This window comes from Capronia epimyces (assembly GCF_000585565.1).
Source record: "Capronia epimyces CBS 606.96 chromosome Unknown aczIQ-supercont1.4, whole genome shotgun sequence".
Taxonomy (NCBI): Eukaryota; Fungi; Ascomycota; class Eurotiomycetes; order Chaetothyriales; family Herpotrichiellaceae; genus Capronia; species Capronia epimyces.
This window is the reverse complement of record NW_006912907.1, coordinates 2,242,748-2,259,860: the sequence shown is the minus strand read 5'-3', so window position 1 is coordinate 2,259,860 and position 17,113 is coordinate 2,242,748. Positions and strand designations below refer to the sequence as shown.

The 17,113-nt window shown below is 53.5% G+C and overlaps 6 protein-coding genes across 6 annotated transcripts; 2 read left to right on the top strand and 4 right to left on the bottom strand.

Annotated features, from left to right (window-relative positions):
* Window positions 1–695: 695 nt before the first annotated feature.
* Window positions 696–2,267, top strand: A1O3_05443 (uncharacterized protein; the record flags this gene model as incomplete). The annotated part of the gene is made up of 2 exons (XM_007735566.1): window positions 696–1,155; window positions 1,243–2,267. The coding sequence occupies 2 exons, from the start codon at window positions 696–698 to the stop codon at window positions 2,265–2,267; spliced, it is 1,485 nt and encodes a 494-aa protein (XP_007733756.1).
* A 2,706-nt stretch (window positions 2,268–4,973) lies between these two features.
* On the bottom strand, window positions 4,974–6,014 carry A1O3_05442 (uncharacterized protein; the record flags this gene model as incomplete). The annotated part of the gene is made up of 1 exon (XM_007735565.1): window positions 4,974–6,014. The coding sequence occupies one exon, from the start codon at window positions 6,012–6,014 to the stop codon at window positions 4,974–4,976; it is 1,041 nt and encodes a 346-aa protein (XP_007733755.1).
* A 2,141-nt stretch (window positions 6,015–8,155) lies between these two features.
* Window positions 8,156–8,944, bottom strand: A1O3_05441 (uncharacterized protein; the record flags this gene model as incomplete). The annotated part of the gene is made up of 2 exons (XM_007735564.1): window positions 8,156–8,737; window positions 8,816–8,944. 2 exons carry the CDS (start codon window positions 8,942–8,944, stop codon window positions 8,156–8,158), a joined length of 711 nt encoding a protein of 236 aa, XP_007733754.1.
* A 1,560-nt stretch (window positions 8,945–10,504) lies between these two features.
* A1O3_05440 (PEK protein kinase) lies at window positions 10,505–12,601 on the bottom strand (the record flags this gene model as incomplete). The annotated part of the gene is made up of 1 exon (XM_007735563.1): window positions 10,505–12,601. One exon carries the CDS (start codon window positions 12,599–12,601, stop codon window positions 10,505–10,507), a length of 2,097 nt encoding a protein of 698 aa, XP_007733753.1.
* An 873-nt stretch (window positions 12,602–13,474) lies between these two features.
* On the bottom strand, window positions 13,475–15,019 carry A1O3_05439 (nonsense-mediated mRNA decay protein 3; the record flags this gene model as incomplete). The annotated part of the gene is made up of 1 exon (XM_007735562.1): window positions 13,475–15,019. One exon carries the CDS (start codon window positions 15,017–15,019, stop codon window positions 13,475–13,477), a length of 1,545 nt encoding a protein of 514 aa, XP_007733752.1.
* A 599-nt stretch (window positions 15,020–15,618) lies between these two features.
* A1O3_05438 (uncharacterized protein) lies at window positions 15,619–17,103 on the top strand (the record flags this gene model as incomplete). The annotated part of the gene is made up of 1 exon (XM_007735561.1): window positions 15,619–17,103. One exon carries the CDS (start codon window positions 15,619–15,621, stop codon window positions 17,101–17,103), a length of 1,485 nt encoding a protein of 494 aa, XP_007733751.1.
* Between the last annotated feature and the right edge of the window lie 10 nt (window positions 17,104–17,113).

Here is a 17,113-nt window from a genome sequence, read left to right as displayed (position 1 = left end):
GTTTCTGTCTGTATCTGTGTCTGTGTCTAGAGAATCCTATCTTGCCAATGTAGCCACCGTCCGTTGACACTGGAGGATGGGTTGCAGTGTAGGGCAGTGTAGGGCAGGGCAGGGCAAGGCAGTGTACAAACAGTGAAACGAAACAGCCGTGATATCGTATCGATGGGTGCAGTGAAGATCCGTCAGCGGCCTGCTAATATGGGTCAACGCGAGGCAGAGGCAGAATCAGAGGCAGAGGCAGAATCAGAGGCAGAGGCAGAATCAGAGGCAGAGGCAGAATCAGAGGCAGAGGCAGAATCAGAGGCAGAGGCAGAGGCAGAGGCAGAGGCAGAGGTAGAGGCAAAAGCAGAGGCAGTCACTTCACTGTATTCTGGATAGCTGGACTACTGCGCTGCATTGTGCTGAGCTGGACTGGACTGCGTCTGCGTATGTTCTGTGTCTTGGTCGTCGCAGGGTGCGGCAGAAATTCAAGTTTCGACGACAAAGACACCCACACACTGCCAACATGTCTACTTGAAGCTTCACCTACGCTCTGCAATCCAGCCGTATTCGCATTCGCTTCCAAACAACTCACCATCGTTGCATCGTGGGTACAGCGCATTCCGCATTCCTCTTCCGTATCTTTTTTGTCTGGTTATCGAAACGGTCCAAGTAGGCACGGCACGCCACGGCTGCTTGATTCAAGGCGGGCGAGCATGTCGCAACGCATCGACTCACCGGGATCGGGATCTGAAGACTTGTTCTTCCCGTCGCCCTCATCACAGCTTCACAGCCAGCGGCGAGACCCCGATGATGACGTGCCAGCACTAGTTGAAACGGCGAGCCGGACCAAGGCCTTGACGCCGGCCGTCGCGAACTTCATGGCGAGGAGTGGTGACAAATACGCGTTCCTCGGTCTCGTGCGTCGCCAGGTCGACTTGATCAAGTCGCGGTCGCAGGACTTCGGCGATGGTCAGGTCACCATCTTCGACAAGGCTCTGGTGCAAATGAGCCGAGATGGACGCGAGCTGGATCAACCTGCCGTGGTGCAGTTCTTCGCCGAACAGTTTCTGGGCATCCGCATGGATGGCAGGCCAGGGTCAGCCATCGAAGCAAGTCGAGCTCTCGAGCGAGCCGTACAGGTGGGACAGCGGTTGAAGTTGGGACAAAAACAAGGTGAATGATGAAACAAGACCCTCGAGCCCTGGGGCTAGCTCATTTGTGCGTGTGTACCGTATCTCTAACCCATATCTCAATGCCCAGCAGGACTCGGTACTAAAACTCAACCTGCAAACGAGGACAAGGACAAGGACAAGCCTGCAAGAGGGACAAGAGAGTCAGAGACGGGGCTGCAAAGAGAAGGAACCCACATCAATCCAGTCATTGCCCAAAACGAAGGAACTCACATCAAAGATGCCCAGCTAGCACGTCTCTGGGCCCTGTATGGCACCGCGAAACAAGATTTCCTGGACCACTCGCACAGTAACAGGCCGGAGAAACTGATGCAGGCGGCCAAATTCCTTCGCGACACAGCCGAAAACACCATTCAGTATCTCAAGGACAAATGCATCGATCCGGAAATGGAGACGGAGCTGCATGTGACGTACAATACGGCCAAGGCGACCGTGGTTTCGTTGACCGGCGGCAAGAAACGCAAGTTCGACCTCATCGACTTGAAAGATATCAAGAACGCGCCGCGCGGGCCGAGCTTGGGCACAGCCATGACCGTTGGCAACTTCAACCACAACACCTTTGAGAGGGGACAGCGAAGACAGCTTGGTTCCGGGTCGGGTGCTGGTACTGGTATGGGTATTGGTGGACCCGTGGAGACGTCGGCCTCGTACCTTGCTGGCAGCCTTAACATCGACATGTCTGATGCGTATGGGCCCACCGGTGCTGGTTCTGGTGATCATGATGATTACTTGACATACCCCTATGGTCACGGCAGCTCAGACTCTAACACTCATAACGGAGCCACTGGAGGGACGGGAGGAGTTGGGCAGGTTGGAGCACGAGATCGGGATCGTTATCGTCCAGGACATCAGCGATCAGTCAGTCCGCGGCGTCGTCGAGGTGGTGGTGGTTCGCCAGCGAGACGGAAAGGTACAAATGCGGACCGTGGTCGACCCCTTCACCCTCACCCTCCTCCACCGCCACCGCCACCGCCACCGCCTCCTCGTGGCCGCGGCCATAGTGGGATCCCATTCGGCTATTCCAGAGAGGTGGACTCATACCAGCCAAGCAAAGACAGCCAGAGGCACTACCTGGACTGGGATAGAAATGTTTAAAAGTGATGAGACGCTGGGTCATGGTCGGAGGACGTTGTCAACGTGTTGGATTACATCACTGCGAAGGCTGAGCTCAGGGTTGCATTGTTGCCAGTCACAGAAATGTACGTGAGACAGTCGAATAGGACATGGCTGGAATGGGAGGAAATATCGGGATGGAGTGTGCAGTGGTGGTTCTTTCTGCCTGGACAGGATGAAGATACCAATGTATCGAGTTGTAGATTAGGTAGTCAGTCGATGTGATGCGAGCAAGCGTACGGTTTGATTTGGCTCACGAGAGTCCGCCTGCGCCACTGCAAGATACCTCAAGTGCCAAGACAGCACTTGCACTGTTTAAGTGCAACAATGGTGCCGCCCTGAGAAGAGTAAAATGGTGGCGGGCGGCGGGTGTAAAGCAGCGTCGCCGATCTTCTGTATCCGTACTTTCCCAACGCGAGCCGAAAAGAATCACTACAACACGTCGGGTCCGCAAGCGACCACCCCTGGCCTGTTAGCGATGATCAAGTCGGATGCGGTGTTGTGTATTGTTACTGGCGGTTGTCCAACAGCTTCAAGGTTTCCTTCTCCGAGGCTTTAAAACAGGTACCTTGACATATGCTAGCATAGCTGACTGCTTCTGTGTTTTGTGGCTCCAGCCCACCAAGGTCAAGTACAGTTGGACACAATTTACTCACAGCATTGAAGACAAGAGACAGAACCTTAAGATATGGCATTGAAAGTTCGGCTTTCGCTGCTGGAGTGGATATTGCGAAGAAAGACAAAGCAAAGGACAGATAGGGAGCTGCCAGAGTAACGCTGGATGCACGGGAAAAAGGCAAAAGAACAGGAGAATGGTAGACCTGTCAGCGGAAGTCAGCGCAAGACAGACAGCACTCGTAACGTTAAACTTGCATATGCCATACAGCGAGTACGTGTAGCTTCCTGAGTGACTGCTGTTGTTGTTGGCCATTGCCGATGACAGAGCCCAGATCCGTGCTCGGGGTAGGAGCCGGAGCTGGCCCTGGAGCTGGTTACATTGGGCCTTCAAGGGCTTTGGCAGCTTGACAAATAAATTGTCCTCGTCAAGCCAGGTCGGATGGTATGTCAGATGGAGCCAACCACTCTCGAGGGTCGGGGGCGAGAATGGCAGGACTCAAGGGTGCGAGGAGATGTGTGTTTGTGAGAGGGGCTCACAACTAACAAGTACGGTTACTTTGCCCCCACTCAGCCTGCCCGCGGCAGCTGCTGTCTCAGGTGAGTATTATGTGTATATCCAATACTGAGACAGACCATGCACCATGAAGTCGCTGATGGAATTCCGGTCGCGAAGAATAAGCCTCGGGAGACATGTTCAGCCTCTGCAAGGTAGACAGCCTACAGGCGGCGAGGACAGCGCAGTGGTTGAATTTACCTCTGTACCGTACATCGTGGACGAAGATCATTTCTTCGACCGCAGATCAAGCCCCTCAATGAGCTCTCTGGGCGGCGGACAACTCCACGACGACGTTTCCAGAAGCAGAACAAAAGCAGAGATTTGGGTTTGGACGATGCAACCCAACACAAACACAGAAAAGACAAAGACAACTCCGCGTCCACTGTTGGCAGAGGACGGAAGCAGACAGAAACAAAAAATACAACCCCCCGTTTGATCATTATTGGAAAAGCCGAAGCCGATCTCAAGCTCCCAGAGATGCCACTGGCATGCCAGCTGCCAATGGAGCCTGCCAATGGAGCCTGCCAATGCTTGTGCCATCGGTCCTTGTCTCCTGCAGTGCAGCAATAAACGTGGTCGCGATGCTGACCGCCAAAGCATGATCGGACGGAAACTCTCTGTCGGACGGGCTTGACTTCTTTCTGTCCATCTGTCAACTGTCAGCTGTCACCCCCGGAAGTTTCTCCCGCGGGTGGACCAATGCGTCGCTCTACACAGACGAGTATAGCCTGACTGCGGCAGTGTACGGTACAGATTACAGCGTAACCTAAAGCATGGGCTAGCATGGACACACAGACGGTCATTATTCATGTTATTGATCAAGCTGATTGTGGAACTCGACATATGTATGTGGTGACTGATATCCGTGGGAAGCCGCAAGCCGCAGTCGCAGTCGCAGTCACCCTGGTCCCGACTGCAGTGGCATGCGCTTTGCCCAGCGGCGGCAGAAACATACTTGCAGCTAATCAGAGACTATTGCCCATATGCACGCAGCTGGGTCTAGGAGCCTAGAACAGCTGAGACTTTGCGCCACGCCAGTCACCTGCCTTGCGAATTTCTGGGAATGGTGGTGATGCTCGCTTGATTCTCCCTCAGCCCCTCGGGCCCTCAGCTCCTCACCTCTTCCGCTCTTCAGTTCCTCAAAGGTGCCAATCGCACCGCCACACACTGCGGGGAAGCAACCTCCCAATATTGATTGATCCATGGACCTACAACCCCGCCATTGACCGTCTCGTCGCAGCTCTTCTGGCGACCGTGCATGTCTGATTGATTATTGACCCATGTTTGGTATCTGTACTGCAGAACAGCAGGGGACCCATGACCGCTGTCTGTAAAGGAAAAAAACTCCTGAGGGGTATCTCTTTTTCAAACTCAAGCTCCGCTGCCGGCGAAAAACGGATAACCTCCTGTGTGTCTCCTGGTCATGTGTGTCCGGAAATTGTGGAAGCAAACACAAAGCGCTTATTAAACAAAAGTAGACAAGCCTAACAATATCGAATGCTCTAGGAGTCCTTTCAATCGGCCTGCAGGGGAGTATGTACTTCAAATTCAGCGGAGCGATCGAAGTCTGGCAAAGGCGGGTTCAGGCCATGGTCTTGGCTCGGGCTTGATAAAAAGTTGTCCGGCATGGTAGAAAGCTCAGCGAAGTCCAGTGGGGGGTAGTCGCCAAAGCCCTGACTGGACATTGTCAGATGTTGGTTGAAAAAGTCGTTCCCAATGTGACTGAGATGGGCTTGAATTTCCTCGGGAGCTTTGCAGCCTTCGCAACTGGCATGGGCAAGGAGGATGGCATTCATCTGCTGGATCTCGTCCTTCATCCGCATCACCTGGTCTTTGAGATAAGCGTTCTGAACGGCCTTTTCATGTGAGTCTCGCTGTAGCTTGTCCGTCTTCTCCTTCTTGTTGATGCGACACTTTGCGGCAGCCAGCCGGTTCTTCTCCAGTGACTGCCGTCTCTTCTGCTCTTCTGCAGAATCGCCCATGTCACTAATAGAGATCGAGGCTTTGCGAGAGGCTTTGCGTTTGCGCCCAGCTATGCTGCTGCTGTTGGTGGCTGGTGTCGTGGTCGAAGTAGATGTGGCCGGCTCTGGATCCTTCGACGCCACTTTGGTACGCTTGCGGCGCTCGGGTACCCTCGACTTGGAAGACGGTTTCCCGTCAGATGCAGAGTCAGTACTGGCAGTGGAATTCGATCTCGGAGGGGTCATCTGGCCATATTTTGAGACGGTCGAGGTGCCAGTAGGAAGTGTCAATGTGAGGTATTTGTCAATCTCATAGACATCCAAATTTAGCGGAGTGGCGTCCGTGGAGGGCTTGAAATCGTCTTCACGCCCGAACTCAGGCCAGTCATTCAAGCTAAGATCATTGGGTGGGCTGTAGACTTGATAATTGCTGAGAGGGGTCGGCTTCATTTGAGGCGGGTCAAACCCGAAGTCTTCATCGGGTACCGGGCCAAAACTGGAACTGGAGGAGAAGTTGTTGAAGTTTCGAATGGTGTAGCCATCGAGGTCACTGATGCTACCGACGACGGAGGTGTCTCCTGATAGGGTGGTCATTGTGGCGAAAGGTAGTAAGTTGAAATGTTTACGAAGCTCTGAAACGCCGAATGTGTTGCTGGGCGTGGCTTGGTGGCGGCAGGAGTGAGGGCCAACGGTGTCCGGGTCGAGATGAGGAAGACGGTTGTGAGCTGGTCTCAACGGAAGGTTGTATCGTTTGAGACAGGATAGTGAAGGAAGGAAGAAATCTCTAAGTGATCAGGATGGAGACGGGTCTGGTAATATGGGCAACGCGGCCAGGGTGGGCTGGGTTTCCAGTGTCGGGTTACAATTTGCGCCTGGATTGTCAGGTGGCAGAGAGGCACAGGAACCGGTGGAAGCGAGAGATCTGTATCCTCACTGGACAGCAGGACGGTGGATCGGACGAGGAAGGGATGAGGGGCGGATGGCTGATCCGATGGTGTTGGCTAGCATATGATACCTTCGGTTGGTATGAGGGGCGAGAGAGGGAGGGAATGTGAGAGGAGCGGTGGACAAACACGATGGGAGGTTGCGAGAGCAGCAGGAGGAGGAGGAGGTGTGGCGGTGGTGAAGGTTGGTGGTTTGGTGGCAGTTCCCACGAGGTAGAGAGGAGCCGACTAGTGGATGTCGAGGATCGGGATTGGGTTTGGAGTGTGTAGAGGTGAATAGAATCGGTCAATGGGCGGCAGCCGGAAAAGAATTCAGTAGTGGTGATCATTCAATCGCGTGTATGTTGTGGTATGGGATGGGATGGCAGCGGGATGCTTCACAGAGCTACTGTACGGAGTGCTCTGTAGTATGTGTATGCAAGGCGCTAGTGTTGTTTGCCTGCGCCCGTGCCTGTGGTAGCCTGCGCTCTGTGCTAGTGACTGGAGGTAGCCTGCGACACTGCGGGGCACAAATTCAAGTGCCGTGCCAGAAGGAGCTCCCGGCCGTCGAGACAGCTGCCAGGCCAGCTGGGTAAGCAGTCAGAGACAGAGACAGAGGACTCAGGACAGGGACAGGGACAGCAAACACTGAACAGGCCTCCAGGTACCTTTCAGCTAGCACTGATTGTGCTGTAGTGGCGTGTCACTGCTCTGAACCACTCTGGGCCGCAAATCGAGTCTTCCTGCCCGCATCGACGGCGCTTCAGAGTCAGAGTCAGCAGTGATCGGCCGCGCCCACCGTCGCCGATAGCCTCCCCAGGGCCCTAAGCCCATTGCCTCAAGCCCCCTGCCGCCCGCTCCACTGCCAACAATGGGCTTTTCCAAGATCGCCATGCCGCCAGCACATCTTTTCCTGTTTCCTCCATCTGCCATCCTGCCACAGTGTGGCTAGTGTTCTCTTCGTGCGCGCCACCATCGGCCGACACCTTCCAGCGAACCAGCGTCTTCAGCTGAGCGATGATGGCTGAAGATACTGTACGATCGTTCCCCTCCAGATCGGGTCCGTCTCCTTCGCAGGTGTATCCGTATTTCGTACACAGTCCTCGTCCTCCCTCCTCGTACTCTTCGTCGACGTCATCGGCTCCAATGGACCATCTACCTTAGGTAGGCTTCTCCATATTCAACCACAGATGATGCACCCTAGCTCCAGCGTTGTTTGCTGTTTGTGCTACTGTGGTTCGGGCTAAGGCCTTGGGCCCCCTCCCTGTGTCCCCGAGGTTCTTTGGAAGCAGCAAGGTTTAAAATGGCTTCGGATCGAATGCCAGGGATCATAGAATCCAGTTCGAACCAACCGGTAGGCTTCTAGAAGGCCCAGCAGAAATTGAAATTGAAACGTGGAAGAGAGCAGTGGCGGGAGTGTGTGGTGCATGGCAATGCTTTGCCATACCGGCTGATGGGCTCAGTTGAGGCTGCGATGTCATGACGATGTCATTGTGCAGACTTAGCCACTCCCACCCAAATCGACATAATGCCGCATCTCCACGAAACTATCCGGCTACCATCGCTCCGACGTGAGAGAAACCAGACGCGTCGAGGCCCTGGTAGTAGTACCTGAGTACACGCTAAGCGTGACGGATGGCTGCCGTCCAAAATGACAACTTTTTCATTGTATTAGCCATTCAAGCTGTACTCCGTACAAAGGACCCTTTTCTCGGTGATCGCGATCGACATTCGACCCACGCGTGGCACAGCAGCAGGAACCCATACCATCATTCCCAGCTATCCAATCGACCCCATAAAGCAAATAAGTTCTCACAGCAACGCGATGATCAATCCAATGAACCCGGCACCCGTAGCGCCTAGTGCCAAAAGCCGCGCATCTGTTTTTCCAGCGCCACTGTTGCTATTAGATGAAGGTGTGGCGCTCCCACTGCTCGTCGAAGAGCCGCTTGTCGATGTTGCCGTAGATGATCCAGTTGCTGAGGCCGCAGATGCGCTCGCGCTCGCACTCGACGATGCTCCTGAACCGGACGCGCCCGAACCCGTCGTGATGGTCACTGGTATGTAGGCAATATCGCTCGATGCGAGGGTGGTGGTGATTGCCGTCGTCGTGATCTGAGTGTTGGCCGCGGCAGCGGTCTCACTGGCTGGCACAAGGGAGGTTCCATCCGCATCCGAATCAATCAAGTCGGCTGGCCCAACGAACGTCTCTTTACACGTGGCTGCGGTTGTCCCTGTTATCACACAGTCCAGCTCGACCGTCAAGGATTCGAAAGACTCCTGCGCGCGGAATGTCGACGGGCCAACCGTCACGGTTATACTGTCGGCGAAGCCGCAGCTATTTTGATCTTCGCCACTCGGACACGACACGGCAAGGGTGGTTTTGGATGCATCCTGTCCAACGCCTGATTAGCCCTGTGCCTGTCTCTCTTCCTCTCTCTCCGCGGCCAAGGATATGGACTGAAGACATACTGAGTGAATAATGGATCCCACAAGTGCCTGCTCATCGGAGTCTGGAAAGAACACGCTGACCACGGAGGACTGCGCGGCAACAATGCCAGCGAGCGCCAGAGCGAGCATGGATTTCTTCATCATGGCCATTGTTATCAACCTAAGGTAGGCAGACGGCGTGCTATAGGAATCAGGCAATGCAAAGCAATTCAGAATGGAAGTAAGGAATGTTTCGAAGTTGAATGCAAGAGTATGAGAAATGCACGACAACGAAATGAGGAGGAGAAAGGTAGACGTACCCTATCCCTGTTGGATTTCTACCTCCTGGGAGATTATCCCTTAGCTACAACATACGCCGTCGGCTAGGTGGTAGGGCGCCTGGACACTGCTGTTTCAATTCGTGGCCGGCCGGCGCGAATACGCCCCCTCTACGGAGTGTCCGTACCCCTTTTTCTTTCACCTTTCAATGTTGTTTCGCCCAAAATAGGACAGCCTTGGCCCTAGTGTAAGGGGGCGCCGGGGCGGGCTTGCAGCGCCAGCGCCAACGCCAGTGTCCAGTAGGCCAGTGGCAGTCCAGGCAACGGCCAAGCTTCTGCGATTCCCCCGTCTCTGGCGTTGTCACTCAAGTTGTAGCATAGCAAACGTTTGAGACGTCTGGCATAATAATATCTGATTTGTTCATCGATATTGATCGGGTGTGGAGGATAAAGTCGATCGACCATGAGGGGAAAGACTGGTTTGACTTTGCGTGGCTCGAGCTACTGATCAATCAGCTTTCAGTCAAGTGGCCCCAGTCAGACAGACATCTAAGACGCGTTTTGGACCATGCGCCACGCGCCTACTTCTGTCAGACGTGCTAGAATTACAGAGGACAGTTCTCCAATAGGTACCTAGGTACCTACCCAAGGTACGGAGTATCCTAAGCAGCTAGGTACTCCGCACTCCGTATAGGAACTCCGCCTGCCGGGTGGCTTAGGTACGGAATAGAACAAGAAAGGAGAGCACCGAGGCTGAATAGTATATCCGTACTCCGTCGAGGCTCGAATTGACTTGATGTTTGGTGGCCATTTCGGTAACTGAAATACACGTATAGAATAAGGTAGTTAGGTAGTTGGTTGTGTTTGCCACGGTTGCTGGAGAGATGCTGTCGAAGACAGTCTGGACTTGGGGCCCGTGTGTCCTGCCACCTGCCAACAAACCTCCCGTTTCTCAGAGGAGAATCTTCAATCCTTGCTTCTAGTTGACCACGTGATCTGATGACATAACAGTCCGGATTCCATGGTACGGACCTCCGTAGTGTGGTGCTGTAGGAACCCTCCCGAAGTTTTGCTCTCCCATGGTGTGGAATCTGGATAGTACCCCATACCCAGCAGACGTATACTCCGTACTCCGTACTACTACCACGCACTTCTCAGTCCTGACTTCTTTTCGGACCACTGTTCGATAGTCATATGCTGCTTCTCAACTCCTGTCACCGAGTACTCCGTAGTATCTCAGCTCTGGTCTTGCAGAGACGCACGTCTTCTGCGATCTGCAATATATTGGAGTAACGAGTCCCTTTCCTGGCCCCCCGTTCAATAGTCCGGTGCACGGCCATCATGCATGTCATAGTAGTGCGCACTGCATACCACCACACACCACACATATCAGCCTAGTACCTCCTGGTATTAAACACCCCACTAGATCAGAGCAGCGACTCTTGGCTTGACCTCAGCTTGACATAGTACTCTTTGTTTCAGCTTCCAAAGTCGTGACCTTGGTCAGTGTCTCCCCCCTACTCGTGGGGGGGAGGACTTGGTTGCAACTCGCACATTTCTTCAACACCGTCTCTGCCCAATCCGAGACCTCAGCACAACTCCACCTGCGACGTCGATCCTGTTCAATCATGCCCAGTATGCCTTGGACGACTAGACTTCCTGTCCCGTCTTCATATCTCTCACTTCCAATCTTCAGCGCAAGCCCTGCCGGCACCTTGCCCTTCTGTATGTCTCGTAGAATGTGGAGTCGTTCCGAATTGGTCGGGCAGCACCACAGCATTTCCACCAGGATGACCCCAAGTGCGAAAACATCAAGCTTCTCATCGACCACGTCAGCCCACCCACTGGCAGGAGGTCTGTAGTATTCCGTGCCAACCGGCTTGCCATGCTTCCTGCCGCCGCTATCGCCTTCAAGTCCGTCGTCTCTGGCCACGTCTGCGACAAGTCCAAAATCCCCAATGCGCGGGTTGACAAAGTACGGACAGGGATTCGGACAAGCAACGCATGATCCCACATCATGGTATCCGTCAGGCACCAAGCCGGCCGTAGGAACGTCCAGGCCGGATAGAAAGATGTTGCTGGGCTTGATATCCCGGTGCACCAGTCCTTTGGCATGTATATACTGTAAGCCACATAGAATTCCCATCAAGATGCGAAGTGCAGGTACCAGATGAAAGCAGTGTCTTGGACGGAAACTACCAGGAGCGCCTCGTGAGTTGGATGATGGCGGTGCCAGATATTGTGCCAATGTCATGGGGTATACAGACATCTGGACATGCAGCACATAGACTGAGTCGTCGACATTCGCCTCCTGGATGCTTGGCCGAGAGACACCATCCGTGAAGATATCTGAAGTTCGGGCGGAGGGGCTGTCGAGTTCGCTATCCTTCAGGGACCATGTTGGTCCAAGGACATCATCGGCCCCTGGAACATGGGCCTGCGACGTGCTGTCGGTGCCGAAAACAATCCCGTCGTCATGTTCAGACATTAGTCGTCTCGGTCGCGGTTTCGTTGGGGCTGATGGGTCCGCGATGAGTCTTCTACCCTGAACGGTGAGACTGGGAGTCCCGGACCTGTAGGGACCTTCAGGCATCCTTCTTGGTTCCTCAATCCAGGTAGCATGATACCGAACGACATTGTTATGTTCGAGCTGTGCCAGCGCCTGAACTTCCCGCAATAGGTTTTCCAACTCTTTGTGACCAGATTCTCTATATCGCTGTGAGTGTCGAGGGCTCAAGGGTATCTTTTTGACTGCATACTCTTTCTTATCAAAGATGTTATATGTGTGGTATACCCGGCCGAATCCTCCTTTCCCCAGTAACCTGATTTGTTGGAAGCTTGAATCATAATGGCTCTGACGCGGCGGCGGAAGAGGGAAGGCCAAGTCTGAATATGGAGAAGAGAACTGATCCGGACTCTGAAATAAAGAGATATTTGCCATCTGCTGTTGAAGAGACTCATTAAAGATGCCCTGCTGTTGATAGGTAGAACGAGGAACTGCTAGGAGTTCGTCAGGTGAAGGTAGTTGATGCTTCGTTCGGGTGGCAAGTGTATCAGTGGTCTGCATACCGCTTAACGCAAGACCTTCCAAGCCGGCTAGATATGCTGCTCGTGTCTGCTGACTACCCTGATTATCGCTCGCAATTGAAGCCGGTAACAATCCACCAAGGGCTAACGACTGGCTGACGTGTTCATATACCTTCCTTGCTAAAGGCTGGATTTCTGCCGATGATCTGGTAAAGTTGGCCCCCGGTCTTGCACTGTTCATCATCTCACAAGCCTTGGTCTTCGCAAAATCCTCCAGGAGAGCGCTGAGCAGGTTTGTGCGGTGATGGTCGACGTTGGCAAAGGCCGAAGTCGCCGGATTTTGCCTGTCTCCCACGGCCACACTTCCATGGCTTGGAAGAGACTCCGTGTTTGCTGTCTCTCCTCCTTCTTCCACAACATCTTCTAGCTGTTGATGGGAATTGCTGTCCTCCTCTAGCGTACTGTCTGCTGAGCTTGAGCCCGAACTCGCATCAGTGGGCCGGCGGAAGAAAGTGGACGACATTGATTGAGACCAGTCAGATACCTTTTGTATCACTGCACGTTGTAGCGTGTAAGTTCATTGCAAAAGAAAGATGCACCCAGCACAACGCCGAGGAGGTAAGGTCAGAGTGCCGACATGCGGGTTTCAGTGCACTGCACCAGCTTAGTTGCAGCTCAACTGAGAGTCACAGGCGAAATGTTCCGAAATCCTGCCCTGTAAATCCCTGATTCAGGATCGCTGTATCTCTTTTGCCAAATGCTGAATTTGGGCGAACACTTGCCGGCGCCTATTCACGCAGGCTGCAAAATTCGTAGTCTTTGGCTTGAGCCAGTCAACGCATCGGAAGGGCGTCGTTCGACGAGAACCCAGGCTCCTACTTGCTTGCCTGACACTGCAAAAGGCAGGTGGTGACACAACGAGGCAACATTGAAAAAGGCGCAATCACGGGGTTGCTGTCCAGTGTCGGTTACTAAAGGTGTAGGGCCAGGAGCCTGCTTTGGGGCTACGGTGGTGATGAGCGCAGCTATCTACCCGCGGTGGGCCTAGTCACGTGATCGTATCATCTGACCAGACGCCGAGCGCTACCGTAAAAGCGGCGAGGGGCGCGATGCTGCTTCAAAAGACCGCATCCGATGTCATCGACCACCACAAATGACACAAATGACAAGCAACTCAGATAAGCCTGAGTCCAAGACGCTCGCTCTCAGCCTCGTACGCACTGATTCACCGCCAATGTGGTACTAGTATATGGATGTAAACAAGACCTTAATGACCTCGAGGAGTCTTCCTTGACTCACTGGAAGTAAGACCGTCTTATAGAACACTACAGCTGCTTACTTTCGTCCTCTAAACGCTGGTTTCCGAAAGTACGCCCACAGAGCCCAGTCGTCATGTTTAGTCGTTGACGTTCAAGTCTTCGAAATCATCCAACAATTCGTCCAGGTTGATTTGTGGCACTTCATCTTCGCTGCTTTCTCCCGTGGCCATGCTCATCTCGTCAGCATCCTTCTTCCTCTGCTGCTGAGCCTTGTACAATGCCAGCGTCTGCCTGAGTTCCGCATCCTCTTCCACATCCCGCAAGAAGGTCTCATAATCTGCATCCATCCTGTCCTGGTCTGCCTTCTTCGGAAGCAGGTCACCCTCATCCTTGGCTAGGCGTCGAAGCTTCCAGCTCCTGGACTTCGACTTCTTCTTCCGCGCATAAAATTTCTTCACCAGGATCACATCCGGGATGGTTGACGAGAAGGTGTTGCTCTGCTCCAATTCCTCGAATTGGGCGTTGTTGAAGTTGGTGCCCGTCAGATGGTATCCAAGCACAGAATCTCCAGCGTGCAAGATGCCTCCCAGATGCGTCCTGACATAGTACGTCTTGTCGTTGACACCCAGATCTGAAGCTCGTGCCACAGTGGCCTCGGCCCCGAAAAACCGACCGTTCTGAGTGCCTAGAGATTCAATGTCGAGCACAACAAATTCCACAAGCTCTCGCACATCCGCCAAACTCTTGAAGGGAATTCTCCAGTATATGTTCGCAGAAAGGTCTGCAGTCTGTAGGGTGGTAGGGTCGAGGAGGTTAATGGCTGTACCTACTCGGTAGCATATTGCTAGTGGACTAATATTTCCGACGGATTTGGCCAGTTTGATGGGAAGAGCAACCAAGTCGTCTTTGCAAATTGGAAGAAGTTCGCACGAAAAGGTGAACTTGTAGGATTTGGTCGACGTATGCACATCGGTGGAGATCAACTCCTGAGCCTTCTTCACTTTGACTGGAGCGACCGAGGTGAGGAAGTCGACAAACTTTTCGGCCTGGTTACGCTGGGCGAAATAAAAATCCAATCCATCCTTAACTTCTTTGATGTTGATAGTGTCTTTGTGGGCTTGATGTTTGAGGACGAGTTGCTCAAGGTACAAAAAGGTCCGCTTATGAGGCACTTTCTGTCGGACTTGCACCGAGGCTCGCCATGTGTTTGGTGTATATGATTTTTGGCACTCGGGACACTGTTGATAAGCGACGACATACTCCACCTCGAAAGTCTGCTGCAGGATCGTTCCCTCATAGGCTTCCTGCTGGACCGTGATCTTGACTTTGACCCGTCGCGAGTGAGGCTCCGTCCAAATGAAGCTGGCATCGATGATCCGGACTTTGTTGAGACCTCGGAGTTTTCGAAGGCAGAGAGCTAACAGTTCTCGACTTTCCGGTGCCGCTGTCACCCATTGCGAGGGTGGACTCAGCCATCGTTCGCAATCCCGGCACGTATGCAATACTCCCTCTCGCTGTATTCCCTCGGATACATCGATGGTAAGTTTGATGCAGTCATAGCACAAAGCACCTGCCGAGGCCGTGCCATCTATGGGCGCACCGCAGTTGCAGCAAAGGATTGTCGCCGCCTGTGGTCTATGGAGGGAAGGAAGAGAAACTGGGGCATCAAGATCCATCGACATGGTGAGAGGGTTGGGCTGCAGCCCGTCCACAAGGTAATTGGAGAGACCTAGATCAAGCGCAGGACGGCAGTCAGAAAGAGAAACAGGGAGATCTGAAGCGGATGAAAGAACAGAGGTTGTGAGCACTTGTAACTCTTTCTTTTAATAATGGAGAATTCGCCGCCTTACAAAAGTCGTTCGGGTTGTCGTCAAGTTTTGCCCCCCCAGTCGCGCCAAGGAAAACGGCGGACCACTACTACAGAGTAGCACTGGCAAATCCAGGTCTGGATCACGTGATATCACGGGACCGACAATTTCCATACCTCGGGGGCTGCGGACTATCGCCCGAGGTTTGTCCTCTCCGCAAAACGAACAAATTGAGCCGACCCTGCCCCCAGATGACACTCAGCGGCACCTGGGTAGAGAGAGAGTGGCCGCTAACGGACCGACCTTCGTTCATGCCCTTTTGTCTGTATTTCTAGTCGTCATGAAGGCTTGCTGCGCAAGATACGCGGCCGCTCTCGTGGTTCCTAACACTGCAGCCCGAACTGCAAGTTTGGCAGCACGATCAAGAACTCAATTTGGTTCATACAGTCTCGGCCGAAGAACAGTAGGTTCCAATGCCGACGAATGACCCAGTCCGTGCTCATACGATGCAGATGTCTTCTACGCCGGTCAGATATGGCGATCTGCCAAAAGAACTACCTACAGACGACCCAGACGATGTTCTCTTCAACTCTCAGTATGGGGTCCGGACCATTGAACTCAACCGACCGAAAAAGCTCAATTCTCTCAACGGGTCCATGGCAAGAAAGATCCTCCCCCGACTGAGGGAATGGGAAAAGTCACATCTCGCAAATATCGTCATAATCAGTGGAGCGGGCCCCAAGGCATTTTGCGCAGGTGGTGATGTTGCTGAACTTGCGACACAAAACAAGGAGGGTCCAGAGGGACAAAAGAAGTCGGCAGACTACTTTGCACTTGAATACAAGCTGGACCAACTGATCGCAACCTACAGCAAGCCATATATTGCCATCATGGATGGCATCACCATGGGTGGAGGTGTTGGATTGTCAGTCCATGCTCCTTTCCGGATCGCCACTGAGAAGACCCTGTTTGCCATGCCCGAAACCACGATTGGCTTCTTTCCCGACGTCGGAGGGAGTTTCTTTCTGCCTCGCTTGGACGGCGAGATTGGAACGTACCTGGCATTGACCTCCGAACGGCTACATGGTGTGCAAGCGTTCTACGCCGGCGTTGCCACGCACTACCTTGACAGCTCCGTGCTTGCGCAATTGACCGCACGATTGTCCGAATTGGTTTTCAAAGACCACGCAAGTCTAATGCAACGACTCCAACTCATTGACTCCACCATAGCCGAGTTCGCCAGCGCTCTGCCGTCGCCAGACTCGTCTGATGCTGCAAAATATGGCAACCTGACTGGTTCTCTACGGGAAGCAGTCGACCGAACCTTTAAGTACGACACAGTAGAGGAAATCCTGGCTGCCTTGCAAAAAGAGTCCGAATCGGCGGACGAGAAGCTCGCCGAATGGGCGAAAGCGACCCAAAAGACCATTACGTTGAGATCTCCGACCAGTCTTCGGGTCACCTTGCGACAATTGAGAGAAGGTAGACACTGGAACATCAGCGAGACTTTTGTTCTGGAACATAAAATCGCGAGCAAATTCATGGCCCATCCGGATTTTGTCGAGGGCGTTACAGCTCGACTGATCAACAAGCCCCCGACCAAGCCTCAGTGGAAACCCGCGACTCTGGCAGAGGTGTCTCCGGCCGATGTGGACGCATTTTTCACGATGCCTAGCAAAGAGGATGCGCTGACTCTGGTGACGCCGTATGAGGGCGCGCTTCCTCAGAATTACACAGATTATCCTCACGCAATCTTCGCGCTGCCGCGGGAGTCAGATATTCAAAATGTAGTCAGGAGCTATGGCAGGCAAGGGTCGAAGAGAGTGACTGAGGAGGTGCTGAACAGGTGGAACCACAAAGCTGGCGTGAAGGAGAAGGTCCAAGAGGTTCTTGCCCGGAAGACCGTATCGGCGGACGGTAAGGCGATATCATGGAAGAGCAAAGACGCCAATCTATAGATGGCGGTGT